The sequence below is a fragment of the Felis catus genome, chromosome C1 (assembly GCF_018350175.1).
Source record: "Felis catus isolate Fca126 chromosome C1, F.catus_Fca126_mat1.0, whole genome shotgun sequence".
NCBI classification, from domain to species: domain Eukaryota; kingdom Metazoa; phylum Chordata; class Mammalia; order Carnivora; family Felidae; genus Felis; species Felis catus.
The window spans coordinates 52,125,770-52,149,523 of record NC_058375.1 but is presented as its reverse complement, the minus strand read 5'-3'; the positions used below and the strand labels follow the sequence as shown (position 1 = coordinate 52,149,523).

The 23,754-nt window shown below is 36.7% G+C and overlaps 2 protein-coding genes across 7 annotated transcripts in view; one reads left to right on the top strand and one right to left on the bottom strand.

The window, feature by feature from the left end:
- Nucleotides 1–5,939, top strand: part of ITGB3BP (integrin subunit beta 3 binding protein) — a 72,741-nt gene extending 66,802 nt beyond the window's left edge. The window contains exon 12 of the mRNA XM_045033601.1: nt 2,900–5,939. The gene's annotated coding sequence lies outside the window, so the exon portion shown is untranslated. The remainder of the gene's footprint in view (nt 1–2,899) is intronic.
- Nucleotides 5,940–5,944: 5 nt separating this feature from the next.
- ALG6 (ALG6 alpha-1,3-glucosyltransferase) overlaps nt 5,945–23,754 on the bottom strand; it is a 65,155-nt gene continuing 47,345 nt past the window's right edge. For all 6 annotated transcript variants that reach the window (XM_006934797.5, XM_006934795.4, XM_006934796.5 and 3 more), the window contains 4 exons: nt 22,494–22,564; nt 14,610–14,678; nt 14,283–14,481; nt 5,945–7,137 (listed from right to left, as the gene is read on the bottom strand). In XM_006934797.5, the coding sequence (XP_006934859.1) occupies nt 6,940–7,137; nt 14,283–14,481; nt 14,610–14,678; nt 22,494–22,564 (537 nt within the window). In that variant the 3' untranslated portion in view covers nt 5,945–6,939. The remainder of the gene's footprint in view (nt 7,138–14,282; nt 14,482–14,609; nt 14,679–22,493; nt 22,565–23,754) is intronic.

The following is a 23,754-nucleotide window of genomic DNA, read 5'->3' as shown; positions in this document are numbered from 1 at the left end:
TGACCACAGCTTTCCTTGTCCTTGTGCCTCAGTCCAGATTATGTACCATTCTTCAGGCACATTCCTCAGAGAGAGTCTTTCTCATTCCCTTATCTTTGTTCCTGTCTCCTTTGCTTGACATACATTTTTCCCGTCATTGTCAAAAACTTACCCGTATTTCAAAACCTTCTTATAACTCACCTTACATTAGGCTTCCTCAGGTCTCTCTTCCATGTTCTCTCATTTTGGCCTGTGCCCTAGAAACCTCTGACAGTCACAGTACTCCTGATACCGTTGTGGCCAGCTTCCCTGTCTGCACATCAGCTCCTGCCCTTTCACACTTCAGTGATTATTCCTCCTGACCTCTATTATTTACTGGGGGAAATAACCCATACAGATTCACTCCCAGAGCCTTTAACAAACAAAGCCTTTATAAAATCATGTTAGAATAAGAGATACTGTGAGTAAGAGAGGCAGCAACCTATGGGTCACAGACGTACAAAGACCAGCAAAGGGATGGTGGAAGCATGGTGTGGGTTAAATAGTAATAGGTGATACTGCAGGAGATATTGGGATACTTCATCTAGAAACAATTGGATAAATCATTTGGTGAACAAAAGTATATGGCTTAGTATAAACAAAGCACTTGCATAATGCCAACCTTTTAAAACCTAGTAGTTAAGCTAAAGATACAAGATTAATATTATACACATAAAATGATAATAATATAAGGCAAACTATAATAAGCAGTACAAATTCAGACCTCTCTCCCCTCTTCTTTCCAGGATTCTGACCAATAGCAAGTACAAAAAGGGACTAGGAGTCCAATGAGGATCCAAGTATCAACTTAATTAGTTGGAGGAATTGATAACCTCCAACATGGCAGATCCTCTGGCAGAAACTTGGGGTAACTAATATAGATTGTGCCTAAGGCAGAAATGGAACCTCCTGTCTCCCACACTGAGTCTAAATCTTGAACCCTGTGAATCTAAACCTTGAACCTGAGGAGAAAGCCGGAACTTTGAAATAGACCTGCCTATGCTTGATTGCAGATGAGATAGATAAAATGGGCTGGTCTCTTTACAACATGAAATTAGGAAGCACAAAGATGCATTGGACTTGAGAGTAGACAGTGATGGGAAAGAGTGTTGTGTAAAAAGAGTGACATATAATATTACTGGCAAAATGTGGACCAATGTTCTGGACTTTGGCCAGTCAAGTTTGTCACTCCTCCATGGAGTATAGAGAGCAGAATAATTGACAGTTCCTTCCTCTTCAGACCAAGGAGTATAAACTAAGAACCAAATGAAGAATAAGCAATAGTATAGGAATACACAACAGACATAGATCACCTCAGGATGGAGTGATTAGGTCGTTACTTAAGAGTTCATTCTTTGAAAATCAATTCTAGTTATTTCACTCTACATTATGTCTGGCAGAGGACCTTCCAGACCCTAGTAATGGAAACTTTGTACTTTACTAAGAAGCTTGAATTTGAAAAATGGGTAATTTTGATGGGCTGTATAAACATACGAGGCAGAGAGAACAACATGAACAAAAAGGCAGAAAAGCAGAACGATTGAACAGTAGGTTCAACCACATCATTGACAGTTATGATCACTAGGCTTAATAAGTTCAGACTTTATTCATTAGGCAGAAGTGGACCAGTGAAGATTATTGTTTAGGGAAGTAACAATCCAAAATATATTTTAGAGAGAATATAGTTGTTATACGAAGGATGAATTCTGTCAAAATACTGCTCATGAACTGCATCACTATGTCTAACTTGTATTTCGTTTGTGTTCTGAGATAATTCATCTCCAGAGCCAGTATGGCAGTGTAGAGATAATACACATGCTATGCTCCCTTCTAGCAGTCATGATCAATCGATGAAACTTCTCTGCATGGTCTGGCATTATAACAGAGGACAGGATTTGGATTACACGTCCCGCACCAGCTCTGCTACCTACTTAGCTCTGTGGTCTTAAGTAAGGCACTTGATTTCCCTAAATCTTAATTATAAAATGGGACTGATAATATTTACCTTGTGAGATTGTACAGTAAGCTTAACGAGCACCTCCCCCATAGTAACTATTTAATGATAGTCTTCCTTTCCTGAATGGTATTGTCATTAGTTCTGATAACTATGTATCAATAACCTACAGGGATATTAAGTCAACACTAGAGTGCTTAAAATCTTCTATAGGAATTCAGACCAGACTCAAGTTGGCAAGAGTTGGTTGTTAAGTTGGCAACCTACATTCTTCTAGGACAAGAATATATGTGAACTCCCATGAATAGGGAAATATAGGGGACTACCATGCATTACTTCTTCATGGCTGCCGGTGTAAGCATGAATGGGGTATTTCAGGAATCAAAGGTCCACATGCCCTATGGGAAATGTGTCATCACTTGCCAATAGCTGCTCTTGTCAAAGACATCCTCTCACACAAAGGTCCTAAGCCAAATGACAAGAACTTCTGCCACCACTAGGAGTCCCCAGAGGGACACTCGCCGAATAGGAATGTCAGTAAATACAGTCTCTTTTTTTGGGGGGCAGCTGTTGGAGGAAACACCTGCTGAAAGGCCCTTAAGGCTTACAGACAAAAGGCATGTAGATTTTGGTGTTTTCAGCAAGTAGATCATGTAGGAGTTTCAGAAATCTCTCAGAAGTATCTCAGATAAATCTTCACATAAAGTGAAGAGTGTGATGTCTGAGTAATCATACTGACAATTATTTGTGAAGGTGAATGTTGCTTAGAAGATTCAAAAATAAGCAAATGAGAGATTGCCAATATCTAAACTAGGTACCAAATTACATGGTAAATGGGTGTTTAAATCGTGTCTTAAGTAGTGTATGAGATGCATGTTAATTTGGAAACTAATTCTTGATTTAACAATCATCTTTTATATCCTGCAGACATTTAGAAGAAATGCACTTACTATGGACACCAACTTCTTCTGCATCTGCCTGATCATATTTAAAGGAACAGAAGAAATGTTTGTAATTAATCTGCCCAGTAAATACCAGATCATAGCACTAGGCAGGTGTGTGTCTAGATAAAATTTCTTGCAGCTAATTTAAACTTTCTACACACAGCAGTAGATAATCTCAATGTAAATAATACATTTCTTCTTGACCCTTTAATGTAAGCCAACATGTAGAACAAGATCTTGACTTCAATTCTGTATCACATACGCTTCTGTATACTTTTAGCATTTGTGGATAGACTTAGAACACTTATGAAAATGGCACCTTTGGTAAAACTGTATGTTTTAAAGCTCAGATTAAATCTAATGGTGAGTGGAATTAGGTACCACTTTCCCATTTAAAGCCCCAGATGTGTATTAATTAGATTTTTTTACACTTACAGAATTTTTCAAGAAGTTTACTGTATAGCCACTGTCTCGGGGAAGAGTCTTTATTATATTCTAGTTATTCCTATGTTTGTGCAGAAAAACTATTTCAATGTTTAAAAATTTTTATACCTTTTATTTAATAGTGGAATGCATTTTTCAGTACATTTTAAAATATGAAGTTGTTCTTAAACTGAACTACACACTGTACTGAATTGAAAGGACCTTTCTTATGGGTCAGGAATCATTTTGATTCCTTCCAAATGATTTTGAAACATTATTTTAAATTTCTATTTTTCTGTGGTGTTATTTTGTATTATAATCATCTGTACTCTCACAAAACAAGGGGAAGAGGGTATCACAGGATGTGTTATAACTTGGTAACACGGTTTTTTAAAACTTCTGTATTTTTCTTTGACCACTTCTGCAGGGGAAAAAATGCTATTCCCTTGGTACTTGCCCTAAGTCTTGATAAAATTTGTGGAAGATACTACTGTATCATGAAATAAAAATACTGTATGAAAATCTGAAACAAAATTTAACTTGTTTGAAAATAACTGATTTTCCATTTAGAGAAATTTCAGATTTACTTCTTAAAATGAAAATGGGTTTTAAGAACTATTAAATGACATAGATACTAAATAGTAACCCAATTAACTATTAAACCTAATTGCCTTCACTAATGACTTTATTGGTACTATTTAAGTAAGACTGTTAAGATAATCTGCTAAATATTAAGAACACTTTGTGATACAGTGCTTGTAATAGGATATTACTGAAAATATACCAAAAAGAATAATTCTTTTTGTGTTCTAGCACTGAAAACTAACCTTAGGATGTAAAGCCAAAGCATATAAAGAAACTTACATTAGTCAGGAATTAAAGGGTTAAGAAGTAGTTTGGTTTCATATGTAATGCAAGTTATGTAGGTATGTACTTAATGCTATTAAATCAGTTACTGTATATTTGACCTCTTGATATACTAAGCTTTTGCCTTTCAGAACAGCTGGGTCTGCTAAGAATCATTTCCCAGTCCTCTTCATTGTAGATCAGATGACTCTCGCTTTATCACCCTTGGAGGCCACATGAAGGACAAAGCAGAAAGATCCACACACAAAACTAATGTTTATATGGGGGGGAGGGGGTGCGGCATGGAGGAAGGCGGGGGATACACTTGGCCCTGATCTTCCAGTGAACATAACAGAAGAGAGACCAATTGAGACTTGAAACCCCTGTTACTCCAGCCATTATTTAGTTACATCCTATCCATCTTTTACTCTTTCTATTGAACAGAGAGGCTCCTTTGGCTGCCCTGACTTTTGTAAATGTTTCACTCACTTAGTTGTGGTTTATCATTTGGACAGAATGCTACATCTGGGATTTTTCTCCCCTCCTTAAGGCCTCAAAGGAAAATGGCTTCTGTATGCTTCATATTTGATACATGAACATACACCCTGTTCTCTTCATTTTAAGAAGCAAACCTAAGTTTATTGGCAACAGAGAAAACTGCATTTCTCAGAAAGGGCCCTTCCCTCTAAAATGAACTTGAAAATAACTTAGAAGGGTTCATTTTTTTGACAGATTAGTGAAGTGAGAAATCTTTAATATTTTTGCATTACCTAAATATCTTTATATTTAGATATCCCAGTAATCCTGTCACTGAAATACTTTAGAATTGCCTATTTCTGTGTTTTTAATTCATCACTGGACATTTTTGGTATTTTGTTTTTGTTTTTTAATGTTTATTTTTAAGAGAGAGAAAGCAGGGGAGTGGCACAGAGAGAGGAAGACACAGAATCTGAAGCAGGGTCCAGGCTCTGAGCTGTCAGCACAGAGCCCAACACAGGGCTTGAACCCATGACCATTAGAAGTCAGACGCTTAACCAACCGAGCCATCCAGGTGCCCCCATTTTTGGTATTTTGGAACCTAATCCAAGTTCAGAGTGGACTCTTCTTAAATTGGTTTCTAACAGATAGTTAAGACATACTTGACTTATAATTGCTACAAGTCTCCATAAAAGCTACAATGTTAACTCAATATGACTAGGTTAAATCATCTAGAAAATGTATAAAGAATTTGCCCATAACATCCTTTGAACATGTACATATTCTATTAATATTTACATACTTTTTCAAATGTTTCTCTGTTCCAGTTATTTAGAAGTTAGAACTTCCTCATCGATTTAAATCAACATCCTGTGTTAAACCTATGTATGCTATTCCAAAAAATAAAAAAAATAGGACTACACCAGCCAGCCAAGATGCTGACATTTGGGCACAGTGATTACAGATGGTGACCATGGACAGCAGTGTTCCTGCTGATTCGGCAGTGATTCAAGGCTGCTTTTCTGTGCTGACCTGCCCTTTGAGTCTTTATGCACATTTGCTTCGAAAAAGAAATACTTCCTGATTTTTGCTTTGTCTAAATCTATTTACTTCCTTTATCAGACTTAGAAGTACATACCTTCTTGTATCAGCCTGTGGCTGTCCATGTCTAGAACCAAATTTTCTTTGTGTATATGTGTTCATTGTTTTAAAATGTATCACCAGTCAATATACTTTAATGGCTATCTTATGAAAGAAATATATTCATTAAAAACACACGATGTGAAAATAATTGTTTTATTCTTATCACAGAGAGTAAAGACAACACATCTAGACAACACATCTTTACATAAGAAACTGTAACATCGATATGATACATTATTTTTACCAATTGAATATGACAGTAAAGATGAGCTTCTCCTAATATAGAATGATACATTAACAGAGCCAAGTCAATATGAAACATGATATGAATCAATGATATGGAAGTGGTTATCCTGAACCACGTCACAATAACAATAAAAAGATCAGAAGAATGAAATCCTGCATAAGACCATTTAACTTAAACAGAATGATCCTGGAAGTTTAGAACTAGTGATCATGAGTAATTAAAAAGACATCACTCAAACCACTTAGATTTAAATTCAAGAAAATTCACTGTTAAATTGCATTTAAGTAAATCAGCATTTTGGAAAAAATAACATGGTTTAACCTCTCTGCCTGTTAAAAAGAAATTCAAATTTGTACCATGTAATGAGGCATGTTCAAACTTCAAGCAGTTTAAATTGCCTTCTCACAGTAATTTAAAAGATTGTCACAAATTTAAACCCTGAGATAGATTTCTAAAGAATGAAATACACATTACTTGTATTCCAAGGAAGGAAAATGAAATTTAAATACCAAAATTAGTAATTTCCTTTAAAAAGAAGGGTTAAATTCTCCCAGTAAGTTCACTGGATTTGCAGATTTTCTTTAAGACAACAAATTGTATATTTCCTGAGTAAATACTGGGATTAAGGGCATTTTCTCTTATTTTCCCACTTGGATAACTGAATATGATAAAACTACAGTATGTCTTGGCCACTCAATAGTTAGAAAATAAAAGCCTCCACTGGGCTTGGATCCCACATAGATTTACTTTGTATAGACAACAATGAATTTTCACCATCTTTTTCCTGTAATTCCATGATCCTCAAAATGATAATTTTATTTATACACAGCAAAAAGTTCAAAAACCGTTTAAGCACTGTTAATATTTTCGCGTGTTTGCAGATGTACCTAGTTGATTTTCTTCTGATTTCTTCCACTTTTGGAATCCCACATGATTATAATGTTAAAGTAGACTAAGAAGAACAGGAAATGTAAGCAGGATACAAAACAAACCAATACAGAAAATAAGTCCGGTAATTTCTGAGGAGGATCCAGTGTGACAGTTATCAGTGTCAGAAGTACCATAGTGATGACTGAGATAAGAAACTACAAGGAGGGAAAAAACAAATTACTGAATAATATAAAAGATTAAATGTACTGGTAACATTTACTTATAGCTGTAAGTGAGCAGAACTGAAGGTGAAGGGTGGGACTCCAATCTCTTCTAATGGTGGATTTCTTCCTCCTAGGCTGCATGTTAGAATCATCAGTGGAGGGTTAAAAATCTCTATGACCAGGCCATACTTCAGACCAATTAAATCAGTTTCTAGGGTAGGCCTCAGGATTTAAAGGCTTCCAAGTGATTCCCATGTGTAGCCAAAGCCTGAGAATTCCTGTCATACTTAATACCACCCAAGTACTTAAAAGTTACCTGGAACAGACAATACTGCTAGTCAGGGTTAAATTCAGGCTACACTCCAGGGCCCTGAGTCCTTATAAAATATAAAGTTCTAAGCTAATCTAAGAACCCATCTATAAAAAACTCTTCCATGGCAAATAGTAATATTTCATGTTCATGCAACATTCAATGAGCTAATGCTGTAGTAAATCATGGTGGGGCATATGAAAGAAAATGTAATCTTCTGGCCTCAAAGAGTTTTCAATTTAATTAGGGAAATGCATGAACTAGTTAAAATCACAAGGTCACATTTTATTAAAGGCCAAAATGAGTAGTAAAAATACTGCATTTATTGTAATTGTGTAGCAGTCAGTTTTCTTGACACAGAAGCTGCATAAGTAAATGTTCTATATTTCCACATTTACTTGCTTTCTAAGCAAGCAGTAAGAAACCATTGCTGGTGACTTTCATGAAGAAGGTGGGACAAAAATGGAACCCTAAAAGATGTTTTAATGGCAGGATGTAATGACCTGAAATAGAGTATGCAGTGCTCATTCCGGATGCAAGCTTAGGGATAGTAACCAAAAAAGACTCAGACAGGTATAAACGGCTACAAATACCCTCCAAAAGGAAAATCCCCTGAGTCAATCTTAGTGTAAAGTGAAAATTTCTAACTTCTGAATTGAAATAATCAAATTTAAAGTTTCAAACTTAAGAAATACAGGGCTGGTTGAAATATCATGATACTATGATGCTGAATCAGTGTTAAGGGACATGCTAAAATTCCTTCCATTTTAAACAAACTCTACCTATTACCCCATTTGCTCCTATTTACAGCAAAGGTTCCCAAAGGAGTTGCCTATAACTTAATGCATCCAATTCTCCTCCCATTTCATTAGTAAATCCACACCAATTAGACTTTCACCTCAGTTGCTCCAATGAAACTGCCCTGATCAAAGATCCATAATGACTTCCACTGGTTATTTCTTATCACCTTATTTGATCTCTCAACAGCATCTGAAATAGCACATTACTCCCATCTCCCTGACACACTTCCTTCACTTGACTTCCATAACACCATACTCTCCTACTGTTAATCCTCCACCAGTTAATCCTCCTCAGACAACTCTGATGGCTCCTTATGTCCCCTACCTCTATGTACTGTAGTATCCCAAGACTTAGTACTTAGTCGTCTTCTGTACTCACACCTTTTGTGAGCTCATCCAGCCTGGACCTCTCTCTCCTAAACTCCAGACTCATATTCAAATGGACATATAATAAGCATCTAAAAATATGCATACAAGCTATCCTCAGTAAGATTAACAGCTGACTTCTCATCAGAAAACATTGAGGCCACAAGGCAGTAAGATGGATGACATTCAAATTGCTGAAAGAAAAAGACAATTCCATTTCTAGCAAAAATACCCCTCAAAAACAGAAAAAACCAACATAAAACACAGTTGATACATTTGAAAACACTGAGATAATACAAGTATGTTCTCTAAATACATTGGAATTTTTAAAAAATTTTTAATGTTTGCTTATTTTTGAGAGACAGAGTGAGAGCAAAGGAGGGGCAAAGAAACAGGGTGACACAGAATCCGAAGCAGGCTCTAGGCTCCGACCTGTCAGCACGGAGCCCAATGCGGGGCTTGAACTCACGAACCGTGAGATCATGACCTGAGCCAAAGTCAGTTGACCGACCGAGCCACCCAGGCACTCCATAAACACATTGGAATTAAATGAGAATACAAAAACAGGAAGAAATCTGGGAAATCCCCAAATATTTGGAAACTGAACAAGTTTCTAAATAATTCATGAACCAAAGAAGAAATCACAATGGAAATGGACTATATTTTTAACTCAACAGAAAAGCAAATGTCAAAATTTATGGAAAGCTGGCTTAATATGACATAGTAGAATTTACAGGTTTGAATGCCTCTATAAAAATGGAAGAAAATTTTTAAATCAATCACCTAAATTTGAAATTTAAGAAACTAGATAAAGAGTAAACCAAACCAAAGGCAGCATGAGAAAGAATAAAATTAGAACCAAATCAATGAAATAGAAAACAGAACACCAGGGGCGCCTGGGTGGCTCAGTTGGTTAAAGTGTACAACTCTTGATTTTGGCTCAGGTCACGATCTTGCAGTTTGTGGGTTCGAGTCCCGGGTCGGGCTCCATACTGACAGCTTAGAGCCTGGAGCCTACTTTGGATTCTGTGTCTCCCTCTCTCTCTGCCCTTCACCCCCACCCCCACCCCCCCCAGCTTGCACTCTTTCTCTTTCAAAAATAAATAAACGTTAAAAAAAAATTTTTTTTAAGTCAAGTGTATCTGTATACAGTAGTAATGAACATTATAAAAACAAAATTAAGAAAACAATTCCATTTAGAAAAACGTCATAAAGAATACTTAGAAATAAATTTAACATAAGTACATAAGACCTGTACACTGTTGAAGAAAATTACAGATTTTCTAAATTAATGGGAATGTATACTATGTTCATGGATTTGGAAGACTAAATCTTATTAAGATGGCAATATTCCACAAATTGATATACAGAATCAAAGTAATCCTTATCAAAATCTCAGCTGGGCTTTTGGATAAATTGACAAGCTGATGCAAAAAAATAATATGGAACATAAAATAGCTAAAACAATCATGAGAAAAAACAAAGTTGGAGGGCTCATGTTCTGAATTTTAAAACTAACTACAGAGCTATAGTAATGAAGACAGTGTAGTACTGGCATAATGATACACATTTGTATCTGTGGAATAGGATTGATTTAGGATCAATTGATTTTTAGGATCCTTATATTTAGGATCAGTTGATTTTCTTTTTTTTTTTTTTTTAATTATTTTTTAAACTTTTTAAATGTTTATTATTTTTGAGAGAAAGAGAAAGAGAGCAAGCAGGCAAGGGGCAGAGAGAGGGGGAGACACAGAATCGGAAGCAGGCTCCAGGCTCTGAGCTGTCAGCACAGAGCCCGACGTGGGGCTTGAACTCACACAAAGACTGCGAGATCATGACCTGAGCTGAAGTCAGCCACTTAACTGACTGAGCCACCCAGGCGCCCCATGGATCAGTTGATTTTCAACAAAGGTACCAACACAATTCATCGGTGCTGGAACAACTGAATAAAGTTGGACTCCTACCTTACAGCATATACGAAAATTAACTCAAAGAGAATCAGTGACCTAAAATTAAAACATTTCTTTTAAGATTTTTTTATTAAGTAATCTCTACACCCAATGTGGAGCTCAAACTCACGACCCTGAGATCAAGAGTTACTTCTCTGGGAATGCAAGCTGGTGTAGTCACTCTGGAAAACGGTATGGAGGTTCCTTAAAAAATGAAAAATAGAACTACCCTATGACCCAGCAATTGCACTACTAGGTAATTATCCAAAGGATACAGGTGTGCTGTTTCGAAGGGACACATACACCCCAATGTTTATAGCAGCACTATCAACAATAGCCAAAGTATGGAAAGAGCCCAAATGTCCATCGATGGATGAATGGATAAAGAAGATGTGGTATATATATATATGAATGGAGTATTACTCGGCAATCAAAAAGAATGAAATCTTGCCATTGGCAACTACGTGGATGGAACTGGAGGGTATTAAGCGAAATTAGTCAAAGACAAATATCATATGACTTCACTCATATGAGGACTTTAAGAGACAAAACAGATGAACATAAGGGAAGGGAAACAAAAATAATATAAAAACAGGGAGGGGGACAAAAGCGCAAGAGACTCTTAAATATGGAGAACAAACAGAGGGTTACTGGAGGGGTTGTGGGAGGGGGGATGGGCTAAATGGGTAAGGGGCATTAAGGAATCTACTCCTGAAATCACTGTTGCACTTTATGCTAAATAATTTGGATGTAAATGTAAAAAAAAAGAAAAATGCAAATCAAAATCACAAGGAGATACTACCTTGAATGCATTAGGGTGATTAAAATAAAAAGACAGTAACAAGTGTCAGTGAGGATGTGGAGATACTGGAACCCTTATAACACTGCTGATGGGATTGTAAAATGGTATGCAAACCTTGGAAGACAGCCTGACAGCTTCTCAAAATGTTGACCATAGGATAACTAGCAATTCTACTTCTAGGAATATCCTCAAGGTATCTGAAGATATATCACCACACAAAAACCTATACATGTATGTTCACAGCTATTATTCATAGTAACCAAAAGGTAGAAAGAGCCCAAATATCCATCAACTGATGAATGGATAAAGAAATTGTGGTGTATCCATATAACTGAATATTTTTTAGCCATAAAAAGTAATGAAGTATTGATACATGTTACAACATAGTTGAACCCTGAAAACATGCCCAGTGAAAGGAACCAGTCACAAAAGACCACATTTCATATGATTCCATTTATATGAAATATCCAGAATAGGCAAATCCATACACACAAAAGTAGTATGTCAGGGGTTGGGGAGAAGGGGCAGAAAGCAACTGCTAATGGGTACAGGGTTTATTTTTGAAGGGATGAAATGTCCTAATACTAGATAGTGATGATTACACAACTCTGTGCATAATACTAAAAGACACTGAATTATACACCTTAAAAAGGTGAATTTTGTGTTGAACTTCAATATAATTGCTATTAAACAAAATAAAGATCCTCTAAATACACCCATTGCAATAGCCATAGGATAAAATTTCAGGCTTTTGTGGATTTTTTTTAAACCTGTACTTTGCCATATAAAGATCTCCTAGAGAGCTAAGCCTGTCAAGTGATTTGTTTTGTTTTGTTTTGAACTAAAGAATAAACTGAAGTTGTGTTTGTAAAAAAAATAATAATAAAAATGAAAACAGTTACACACTCCTCCAACTGAGCTAGCCAGGTGCCCCCTCAAGATAAAAATAAAACTCTCAAAAGAAAACATAAGGGTAAATCATGACCTTTACACAATGGTTTCTTAGATAAGACATCAAAAGCACAGGGCATCTGGCTGACTCAGTCAGTAGAGCATGCAACGCTTGAACCCAGGGTCGTGAGTTCAAACCCCAGGAGGGAAACAGAGCTTACTTTAAAAAAATATATATATATAACAACAACAAAAAACAAAGAAATAGACATATTGGACTTCATAAAAATCAAAAAAACTTTCATGCTGGAAACAATACCATTAACAAGTGAAGGAGGAACCTACAGATTATGAAAAAAATATTTGCAAGTCATATCTAGTAAGGGACCTGTATCAAGAATGTATAAAGAACTCTTACAACTCAAAAATAAAAAGGCAACCCAATTAAAAATGGGCAAAGTATTTGAATAAGCATTTCTTCAAAGAAGATATACAAATGGCCAATAAGCAAATAAATAGATGCTCAACATAATTAGTAACTAGGAAAATACAAATCAAAACCTCACTGAGACTTCACTCCCACCAGGACAGCTATAATAAAAAAGACAGTAACAAGTACCATCATGAATATGGAGAAATTAGAACCGGCATATATTGCTGGTGGGAATGTAAAATCACGTAGCACTTTGGCCAACAGTTTCTCAAAATGTTAAACACAGAACTACCACTCCTAAGGGTACATTCAAGGGAAATGAAAACAATATGCTGATAAATTTATACACAAACCTTCACAGCAGCATTATTCACAACAGCCAAAAAGTGGGATCAACCTAATGCCCATCAACTGATGAATAAACAAAATGTGCTGTATCTATTAAAATGAAATATAGTATGGAAATAAAAAATAATGAAGTACTGATACATGCTACAACACAGATGAACCTCAAAAACGTTATGCTAAGTGAAAGTAGCCAGTCACAAAAGACTATATTTTTTATGATTCCATGTTATGGACTGAACTATATCCCAGCAAAATTCATGTTGCAGCCCCAACCCCAATGTGACTACATTTGGAATCACAAACTTTAGGAAGCTTAAATGAGGTCATAAGGGTGGGACCCTAATTTGATAGGACCAGTGTCCTTATAAGAAGAGGAAGAGAGGGGCGCCTGGGTGGCGCAGTCGGTTAAGCGTCCGACTTCAGCCAGGTCACGATCTCGCGGTCCGTGAGTTCGAGCCCCGCGTCAGGCTCTGGGCTGATGGCTCGGAGCCTGGAGCCTGTTTCCGATTCTGTGTCTCCCTCTCTCTCTGCCCCTCCCCCGTTCATGCTCTGTCTCTCTCTGTCCCAAAAATAAATAAAAAAAAAAAATCATTGAAAAGAAAAAAAAAAAAATAAGAGGAAGAGAAAAAACATTTTTTAAAATAAATTTTTGAAAAATAATAAATAAAAAGAAGAGGAAGAAACACCAAAGCCTCTACACACCCATACAAAGAAGCAGCCACATGAGGACACAGCAAGGTTGCCTATAACCCAGAAAGAGAGACCTCACCAGAAACCTTGATGAGGCACCTTGATTTTGGACTTCTAGCCTCTAGAACTGTAAGAAAATAAATTTCTGTTGCGTCAGCCACCTGATCTGTGGTATTTTGCTATGGCAGCCCTAGCAGAATAATACATTCCACTTATATGAAATGTCCAGATAGGCAAATATATAGGTACAGAAAGTAGATTACTGGCTGTCCAAGGCTGGAGATTAGGGTGGAATGGAAAATGGCTGCTAATGGGAACAGGGTTCCTTTTTGGGGTGATAGAGATAGTGTAAAATTAGGTTATGGTCATGGTTGTACAACTCTACGTACATACTTAAAACCAGTGAATTGCATACTTTAAATGGGTGGACTTTATGGGTGAATTTATGTGAGTTGTATCTCAAAAAAGCTATAAAAGAAAAAAGGTATTACATTTTTTTTAAATAGTGCCATGCTAAGTACCATTCTTTAAAACCTGAACAACTTACCAAATATTGTATAATTCTGGAAAGAAATGTAAAACATGGAAGATATTTCCTAACAGAAAGGGAAAAGGATTTCAACTGAAGTTCTTCTTCAGAAGTCTTTTCAAATATTGAAAAGGAAGTTGCACAAGCTATAAAAAATGCGATCGTTGTCACAACTAAGGGCATTAGGAGTTCATCCTTCAGTAGAAGAGGTAGCATACTGTAAGGGAAAAACAGAAAAAACATCAAAAGAGAATTGCCAGTTCAAACCACATCACTCTGGAAAAGGTTTAAATGAGTTTATAAGAAGTATACTGAAAATACTACATGAACATTGGTTTGACTTACCTAAATGTTGACACAAGTAAAAACCAGGTAGACATAAAAGGAATTTCACTTAAAACTAAGCAGACTGGTCTAAAATGATAAAGAAAAAAAATATTTTAATCTGACAGAATTCCAATTCTTGTGAAAAATATAAATACATTTTATCTGTCTGATCTTCGGGGTAGCTAAACAAACAAACAAACAAACAAATAAAAAACAGCCAGTAAGGTCTCCATATAGATCACTGATTCATTTTTTTTAATACCTATCAATCCAAACTAAGTGAGTCTGAACATAGAGAAGGTATCTACTCCTCATAATAACTGAAAAACTGCTTCTTTCAATATTCCATTAATGGAACATTTTTTTTCTAGCCTACAAACAGCAGCTTAAAGAAAGGATCAGATAAACAGATCCAAACATTCAGAGATAGAGTTTTTTCGTGTTTCATCCTACTTGGGAAATAAATCAATTCCCAGTATAGTGGTATTCAAACTTCTTTTGTATGATCCTCCATGATACATATTACTAATATAAGTTAAAAATTAAAGTTGTAACAGACAAGATCATCTTCTGCCACTGACGCAAGAACAACAGAGATAAAACTTACAAGAGGAAACAAGCTGATAATGGTAGAATAAAAGAAAAGAGGGGAAAAAAGTAAGAAGCAGCTACAGGAAAAGAACAATAGTATAGGAAGAGGAAGCATAATGCCAATAAAAGGAACTTTATTATAGAGTTTAGGATTATGGGTCCCAACTCTGTGACCTTACCACCCACCCTGGTCTCATTACCTTCTGGATTCTACTGTGGCAATGTTCAAGTAGAAGAGGACCTGAGTCTTAGTCCCATCTCTGCCACTTATTACTGTATGACTTTGAACAAATGATTAATTTAGCCTTTTTTTCTTATGTATAAATGGAAATAATAATACTTGTATTGTTAAGTAGTTGAAAGAACTCTTTTACAAGTATTACCTAATTTTTTAACATGATTATTTCTGTGTTTCTAACGTTTACTAGTGACTGTGGTACATTACTTGTGTACAATACTTGTTGTTATAGTTGTTTTGGGTCTCCTTATTTTAGAAGCTTTGAGCATTCTCCTTTTTAGAAGGATGACTTTCCCCCATATCAACTAGCATATGAGAAGTAAAGTGTGGGGTTACAAACCAACTGAAAACTACTGCACTAAAAGAAAATACTAGAGGACTTTCAGTTTCACTGCTTGATGCTTTTTAAATCAGAATGTATTTATGTTAAAAATATACACATAGTAGGTGCTCAATAAACATTATTTCTCTTTCTGGGTCAAAACTCCCATTTATTCATTCAATATTCATTTACTGAATATAAGCATTTGTGGAAAACTTATTACGTATAAGCACTACTCTGAAAGGAATACAAAGAGGAATATAACTCAGCCCTTGACCTCAAGGTACTTAATATTTATAATCAAGTACCAAAATCCTCTGCATCCTCAACCTCTTTGAATCTTTCCCTTTATCGCCTTGTTCAAAACAAACCTTGGCTCCCTCCCGCTGAGGAAAATGCTGTCCCTCTGCCCTCTCAACTGTGCCTGTTGTTTCCACTGCCTTCAAACAAATGGACCCAGAGGGAGATAGCATCCTTGGTCTTTATCACTTCTTCCACACCAGTTCTCCCTCTCTCCGCCCGACCAATCTCCACCTTTGAATCTCATGTCATCAGGCTTCATCCCTATTAGTCCTCATCTTTGTTACCATCCACCAACCACAAGGTCACTTCCCTCATTACTCAATCATTTCAACTCCTCACTGTCACTCTCTACAACTCTACTCATCTTAATTCCTGGCAATTTTTACATAGACATAAGTGATCTTCCAACATCCTGACTTCTCATTTGCTGGAGCTCCTCTCTTCTGGTGATCACATCTTCATCCCTACACCTTAGGGTCATACTCAGGACTGCAAACCCTTCATAATCACAACCCATCAACTGCATCCTGACCACTATCTCCTACATTTTCAGCACTCCAAACTCCAAACAATCTTTTATCCCATCAAGACTTTCAATCCATTATTCCTACCACCTTTTCACTTTGTCTCACTCCTTTGAAGTCTTTCCCCCCTTCTTAACCAAGCAGTTTAAATTCTAAGGTCAATCATTATAATACCGCCCTGCATTCACTCGTAAGCCCCGAGCAAGCCCATTATCCTCACTAGACAAAACCATAAACCTGGAAAGACCCAACTCTCCACTTGTACTTATTCCAACCATAGTGAGGAACTGCTCTTGAGAAAAACATTTACCCACACTATTTTCACTTTAAATATATGATCATGATATTCGAGTGTGTCCAACACCTACTATGTATTTCTCTAGTCTATTCACATTCTGTGTCTCCTTAGAATAATTCACACCTTCTCTCTCCTCATAATCCCCAAAGCTCCAACACATTCTTGCCCAATGGCCTTGCCTTCCACTTCACTGAGAAAACTGAAGCAATTAAAAGAACTTTCACAGATGCCACCATCACATCTACTCTCTCCCCAGCATCTGTACCTATCTACCCTATTCCCTCTATTTATTAAAATGAAAACTCATGCATCTGTCCAATGCCAGTTCCATTTGTGCTCTAGGTCCTATCCCACCTCCCTTTCCAAGGAATTTGCTCCAACAACTCCTACCTCCCTCCTCTATCATCAATGTTCCCTCTCTACTGACCATTCCCACACCATGATTTCTCCTATCTTAAAACAAATGGGTACCTGGGTGGCTCAGTCAGTCGAGCATCTGACTCTTGTGAGATCAGGTCATGATCTCACAGTTTGTGGGTTTGAGCCCTGAATTGGGCTTTGTGCTGATGACAGTGCAGCGCCTGCTTGGGATTCTCTCTCTCCCTCCCTCTCTCTGCCCCTCCCCCACTCACTCTGTCTCTCTCACAAAAATAAACGTTAAAAAAAAAAAAACCTCACTTGACTCTACTTTCTCTAACAGCTGTTGCTCTTATTTTTTCTCCCCTTTTCAGCAAAACTCACCTAAAGAACCCATCTCATACCATATACAAAAATTAATTCAAAATGGATCAAAAACCTAAATATAACATCTAAATTCATAAAATTCTTAGAAATAACATGAGACTAAGTCTTTATTATGTTGGATTTGGCAATAGTTTGTTAGATTTGACACCAAAGCCTAAGCAACAAAAGAAATAATAAATTGAACTTCATCAAAATAGAAAACTTTTAAAAGATTTTAAAACTTTAAAAAAATGCTCAAAAGCACTAGTTATTAGGGAAATGCAAATCAGAACCACAATGAAATACCACTTCATACAACTAGGATGGGGAAAAAAAGGAAAATAACAAGAGCTGGAAAGGATGTAGAGAAACTGGAAACCTCATACATTACATTACTGGTAGGAATGCAAAATGGTATAACTGTTGTGGAAGTTTCATGGTTCCTCAGTCAGTTGAATATAGAATTACTATATGACCCAGAAATCTCACTCCTGGGTATAGACTCAAGAGTACTGGGGCACCTGGGTGGGTCAGTCAGTTAAGCATCTAACTCTTGATTTCCACTCAGGTCATGATCTCATGGTTCCTGGGACTGAGCCCTGCATCAGGCTCTCTGTGCTGACAACAAAGAGCTTACTTGGGATTCTCTCTCCCCCTCTCTCTGCCCCACCCCTCCTTGTGTGCATATGCTCTCTCTCTCTCTCTGCCAAAATAAATAAACTTGGAAAAAAAAAAAAAGAGTACTGAAAACAAATGTTCAAACGAATATGCAGGAATGTTCATAGTGGCACTACTCACAATAACCAAAAGGTGAAAACTCAAACGTTCACCAATTGATGCATAGATGAACAAAATGTAGTAAATCCATACGATGCAGTATTATTCAGGCATAAAAATGAGTATTGATACCTGCTACAACATGGATTAACCTTGAAAATATTACATAAAAGAAATCAGGCACAAAAAGCCACATATTGTATGATTCAAATTATATGAAATATACAAAATATACAGTAATATTTTAATTTTTTGAGGAACTTCTACAGTGTTTTCCATGGTGGCTATACCAATTTACATTCCCAACAAGAATGTAGAGTTCCCTTTCCTCCACATCCTTACCAGCACTTGTTCTCTCTTGTCTGTTTGATAAGAACCATTCTAACATGTGTGAAGTGATATCTCATTATGGTTTTGATTTGCATTTTCCAGATGATTAGTGATGTTGAACACCTTTTCATGTACCTGTTGTATATCTTCTTTGGGAAAGTATCTATTAAGGTCCTTTGACCATTTTCAATAAAATTGTTTTTTTTTTTTTTACTAATGAGTTGTATGAATTCCTTATATATTTTGGGTGTTAATTCCTGATCGGGTATATGGTTTGCAAATATTTTCTCCCATTCCACAGACTGCCTTTTAATTTTGTTACTCATTTCCTTTGTTATACAGAAGCTTCTTAGTTTGATGTCATCCCGCTTATTTATTTTTGCCTTTGTTCTTTGTGTTTTTGGTGTCATATCCAAAAGATCATGCCAAGACCAATGTCAAGGAGCTTTTTCCCTATGTTTTCTTTTAGGAGTTTTATGGTTTCAGGTCTTGCATTTAAGTCTTTTTTTATTATTGGGGGCAGGGGGCAGAGGGAGAGAGAATCTTAAGCAGACACTACACTCAGCATGGAGCCCAACACAGGGCTCTATCCCATGATCCTGGAATCATGACCTGAGCCTAAATCAAGAGTCAGATGCTCAACCGACTGAGCCATCCAGGCACCCCACATTTAAGTCTCTACTCCATTTCAAGTTAGTTTTTGCGAATGGTGTAAGATAGGTGACCCATGACCTTAAATATCTTCTTTAGTCAGCTTCCAGGATATCAACCTTGTGGTTTTTCATCCTACATCACTAACCATTCCTATTTGCCTCTTCTCCTAAGACCTCTTAACATTGTGTGGCCCAGGACTCAGTTCCTGGTTCTTGTCTCTATATATACTTGCTCCTTTGATTATGTCATCCAGTCTCATGACTTTGTCCTCTCTACTGACAAACTACTAAATTTCTATCTTCAGCTCAAACCCCTCTCATATATCCAACCTAGACTTAAATCTAAATGCTAACCCAATATCTCTGCTTCAATATCCAAAGATCTGTCCAACACTGAACTTGGTCTCACCAGGTGTACACCTAGCCTAATCCTGTTTCAATGGCATTCTTCCCGACTTCAGTCAATCACTATTCTATCCTTCTAGTTCCAAGCCAAAACCCATTGACACACCTTTGATTTTTCTTTTTCTCTCACATACTACATACAAATCATCAGAAACCCTCTGACTCTATTTATATATCCACAATGACCACTTCTCACTTCTTCCACTATAACTACCTTGATCCCAATCACCACCACCTCTCACCTGGATTATGGTAACAGCCTTCTAAGTGGTTTCTGTGTTTTCTTGCTCCATACAATCTATTCTCGACCTGTAGCCAGAATGCTTTTATTTTTTTTTTTAAACTTCATTGAGGTATAATTGATACACAAAGAATCGCACATATTTAATGTGTGTAATTTGACAAGCAGAGTGGATCCTTTTAAAACATCAAGTCAGGGGTGCCTTGATGGCTCAGTCAGTTAAGCATCTCATTTCGGCTCAGGTCAAGATCTCGCGATGTGTGAGTTCGAGCCCCGCATCAGGCTCTGTGCTGACAGCTCAGAGACTGGAGCCTGTTTCGGACTCTGTGTCTCCCTCTCTCTCTCTGCCCCTCCCCTGCTCTCATTCTGTCTCTCTTTCAAAAATAAATAAACATTAAAAAATATTTTAAAAATAAAAATAAATAAAACATCAAGTCAGATCGTGCTTATTCCCCAACACCCTTCCAAGGCTCCCCACTTCCTTTAGAATAAAAGCCAAAGTTCCTAATGTGGCCTACAAGGCCCTATAGAATTTATACCTCTGTTACCTCTTTAACTTCACCTTCTATTACCCCCTACCTTGACCACCCCATTCTGGCCACATTGGCCATTCTGTTGTTCACTAAACATACCAGGCATACTCCCATCTTAGGACCTTCACACAGGCTGTTCTCTTCATCTAGAATGTTATTATCCCAAATATCCACACAGCTAATTTCCTCATCATCTCCAGTCCTCTCAAATATCTCCTCAATGAGGCCTACCTATCTGTATTGAGATTACAACCTGTACTTCTCCTGTAACCCCCCCCTCCAATACTCCCAACTTCCCTTATCCTGTTTTATTTCTCCCTCATGGCCTTTATTACCTTCTCACACACTGTTTAATTTCTTATTTTTATTTATTAGTGTCTGTCCTTGAGAATGAAAGCTAACACGTAGGAATTTTTGTCTGTTTTGTTCATGGATACATACCAAGTGTGCAGAACAGTACCTGACAACCAGTAGGCACTCACTGAACATTTATTGAATGATATATCTGTTTAGCGATAGATTAGCTAGGAACAGGTCAAGAAAAACTTTCAATGCTAACTTTAAAATATTTTATCAAAATTATATTAAAGCCATGCACTGTTATAAATGACATAAGTACAGTTGTAGAGCAGGAACTCCAAGCAATTCAGGGCCCGGGGCACCTGGGTGGCTTAGTCGGTTGAGCGTCCGACTTCAGCTCAGGTCATGATCTCACAGTCTGTGAGTTCGAGCCCCACATCAGGCTCTGTGCTGACAGCTCAGAGCCTGGAGCCTGCTTCGGACTCTGTGTCTCCCTCTCTCTCTGCCCCTCCCCCACTCATGCTCTGTCTCTCTCTCTCTCTCTGTCCCTCTCTCTCTCAAAAATAAACAAATGTTTAAAAAAAAATTTTTTTTTTTAATTTAAAAAAAAAGAAATTCAGGGCCCAAGAGCTACTATGTATGGTCAGATTATAGATCACTGAATGGGCTGCCTTTGTATGGGGTAGAAATTCTGGGGAATTTGAAAGCAAACCTTTCCATAGTTCCATCACCTGGCACCAGGAATTTGTGGAGGGTCAGCCAAGCCTCACTTAATAGTGGTAGGAACTAATTCAGGTTTAGACTTTGGAGGATGACACTAAGCTGTTCTCCTAGTCTGCAATGATGTGAGACAGTTTTGTTTCAAGCAAAGAAGCCTTCCACATAGGCCAGCCCAGCTCAGAGCAAGCTCTGCACTGAGATCTTAGTCCAAAGCTCCACCTAACAAAAGCAATACTTTTTCCATTTGTCATTGGTTATTCTGTCCATGGCTCTTCCACAGGAACCTAGCGAACACAGGATAAGGCATGGAAGAGTCACAGGCTGGGATTGATCTAGGGCAGGATTCAAGTATTCCAATGTGTTCTGGGTAAACACTATTTTAATGTTGGGATAATATACCTCCACTGTCACCCAATATCTATGATGAACTATGATGACCAGGAAAAAATTTTAATGCTCTTAAAACAAAGCAGTCTGATTAAGAATGGCCAATTGTGTCTAAACAAAGATTTTGACAAAAGAAACAGGACGGAGCCAACATATGAAAGCCCCTCAAGAGGTGAAAGAACAGAGAACAAAGCTACTGAATAGATGTGGAAATGAATGAAATGAAAAAGGCAAAGATGATAAACACCCTCCAATCTGAGGAAAAGCTCTTTAGAAGACATATTTTTATTAGCATATAAAAAATATATATGAAGAAACAGACAGAAATAAGTGTCAGTAATAATTCTATGAAGCCTTTTCAATTTAAAATATTATATTTTATAAAGAAGTAAAATTGTAAGAAATCATTCTGGAAAAATACAATGTTATGAATAATTTTATCCAACTACATAACATTTGTCACTTAGGTGATTATATGTAGGTAACAAATTTATGTATATATTATAAACATATAATAATAAATAAATAAAACACATACTTGAAACATTTTTACTTACAATGATACCAAGAGAATGGACTTTTCATGTACTTGGAAAGAAAATAAAAAGAATGATAGTGCACAGCTAACCTTTAAGGAAAAAGGGGGAAGAATGAGATATAACAGCTTGTCAATCATAACAGCAGTTTAAATATGAATCTAAATAAAGTCATTTTAAGTAAAATTTTAAAGCTTAATGTAGCTTCTATCTAGAAAGAAAATACCTACACAACACTAATATGCATAATTTTATTCAAATTTAGTAAAATATTTATTAAAAAAACAATGATTATACAGCTATACTTAACCATCAAAAACAAGTTCATTCAGACTCAGTTATGAATAAACAAAACTACTGAATACTTCAGACACAACAATCGTACCTTCATCCTCCCTTGGAATCTCTAACAATTAAATTAAATTAAATTTAATTTAATTTAATTTAATTAATTAAAAATCATTGAAGGACAAGAAGTTCAAAATCTAAAACCAGCAAGACAAATCTATTTTAGTGTTTTTAAAATGTACATTTCAATAAAATATATTGAATATTTTATAAAGTAATCATTTGTTATTTGGGGTTTTAAATCAAAATTATCTAGATCTATTTTCAGAAGGTTATGATCTGCATATTGGACATCTATCTACACAAATCCAACCCAGAGCAAATCCTATCTACACCACCTTCTAAATACATTATCTACCTACTTCTTTCCACTGCCCTCTGCTGATGGTGGCAGAGGAGTGGTCTAAGCCACACTCATCTTTCTCTTGGACTCCTGCCACAGCCTCCTAATTGGTAACTACACTCTTGCCTCCCACAGTCCACTGTGCACTCAGCCACCACACCAGATCATGTAAATTTCCCTATTTAAGGTCCTCAGGTAGCTTCCCATGAACACTAAGAATGAAATCCAAACTCCTATATGGGTCCTGCCTTCCTGTTCCAGCCTATTTCTTACTGCCTCCCTCACTCACTTCATACCAGCCATTTCATACCTGTCTATGTGCCAAATATGCCAATGTGTTCATGCTTTAAAGAAAAACATTTTATCAAGTCAGAGCACAGATCTTGTGAATGGCTCCTTCTGGCCATTCAGTTCTAGGCTCAAAATGTCACTTACCTCAATCTAACCAAATCCATCAGCACTCTTTTCACCTAATGCTATTTTCTTAATAATCCTAATCACTCCCAGATATTTCCTGGTTAACAGATCTATTTTGTTGCTTATCCTTTCCTGCCACTAGCATGAAAAACCCCAATTAAGAGAACAGGGAGG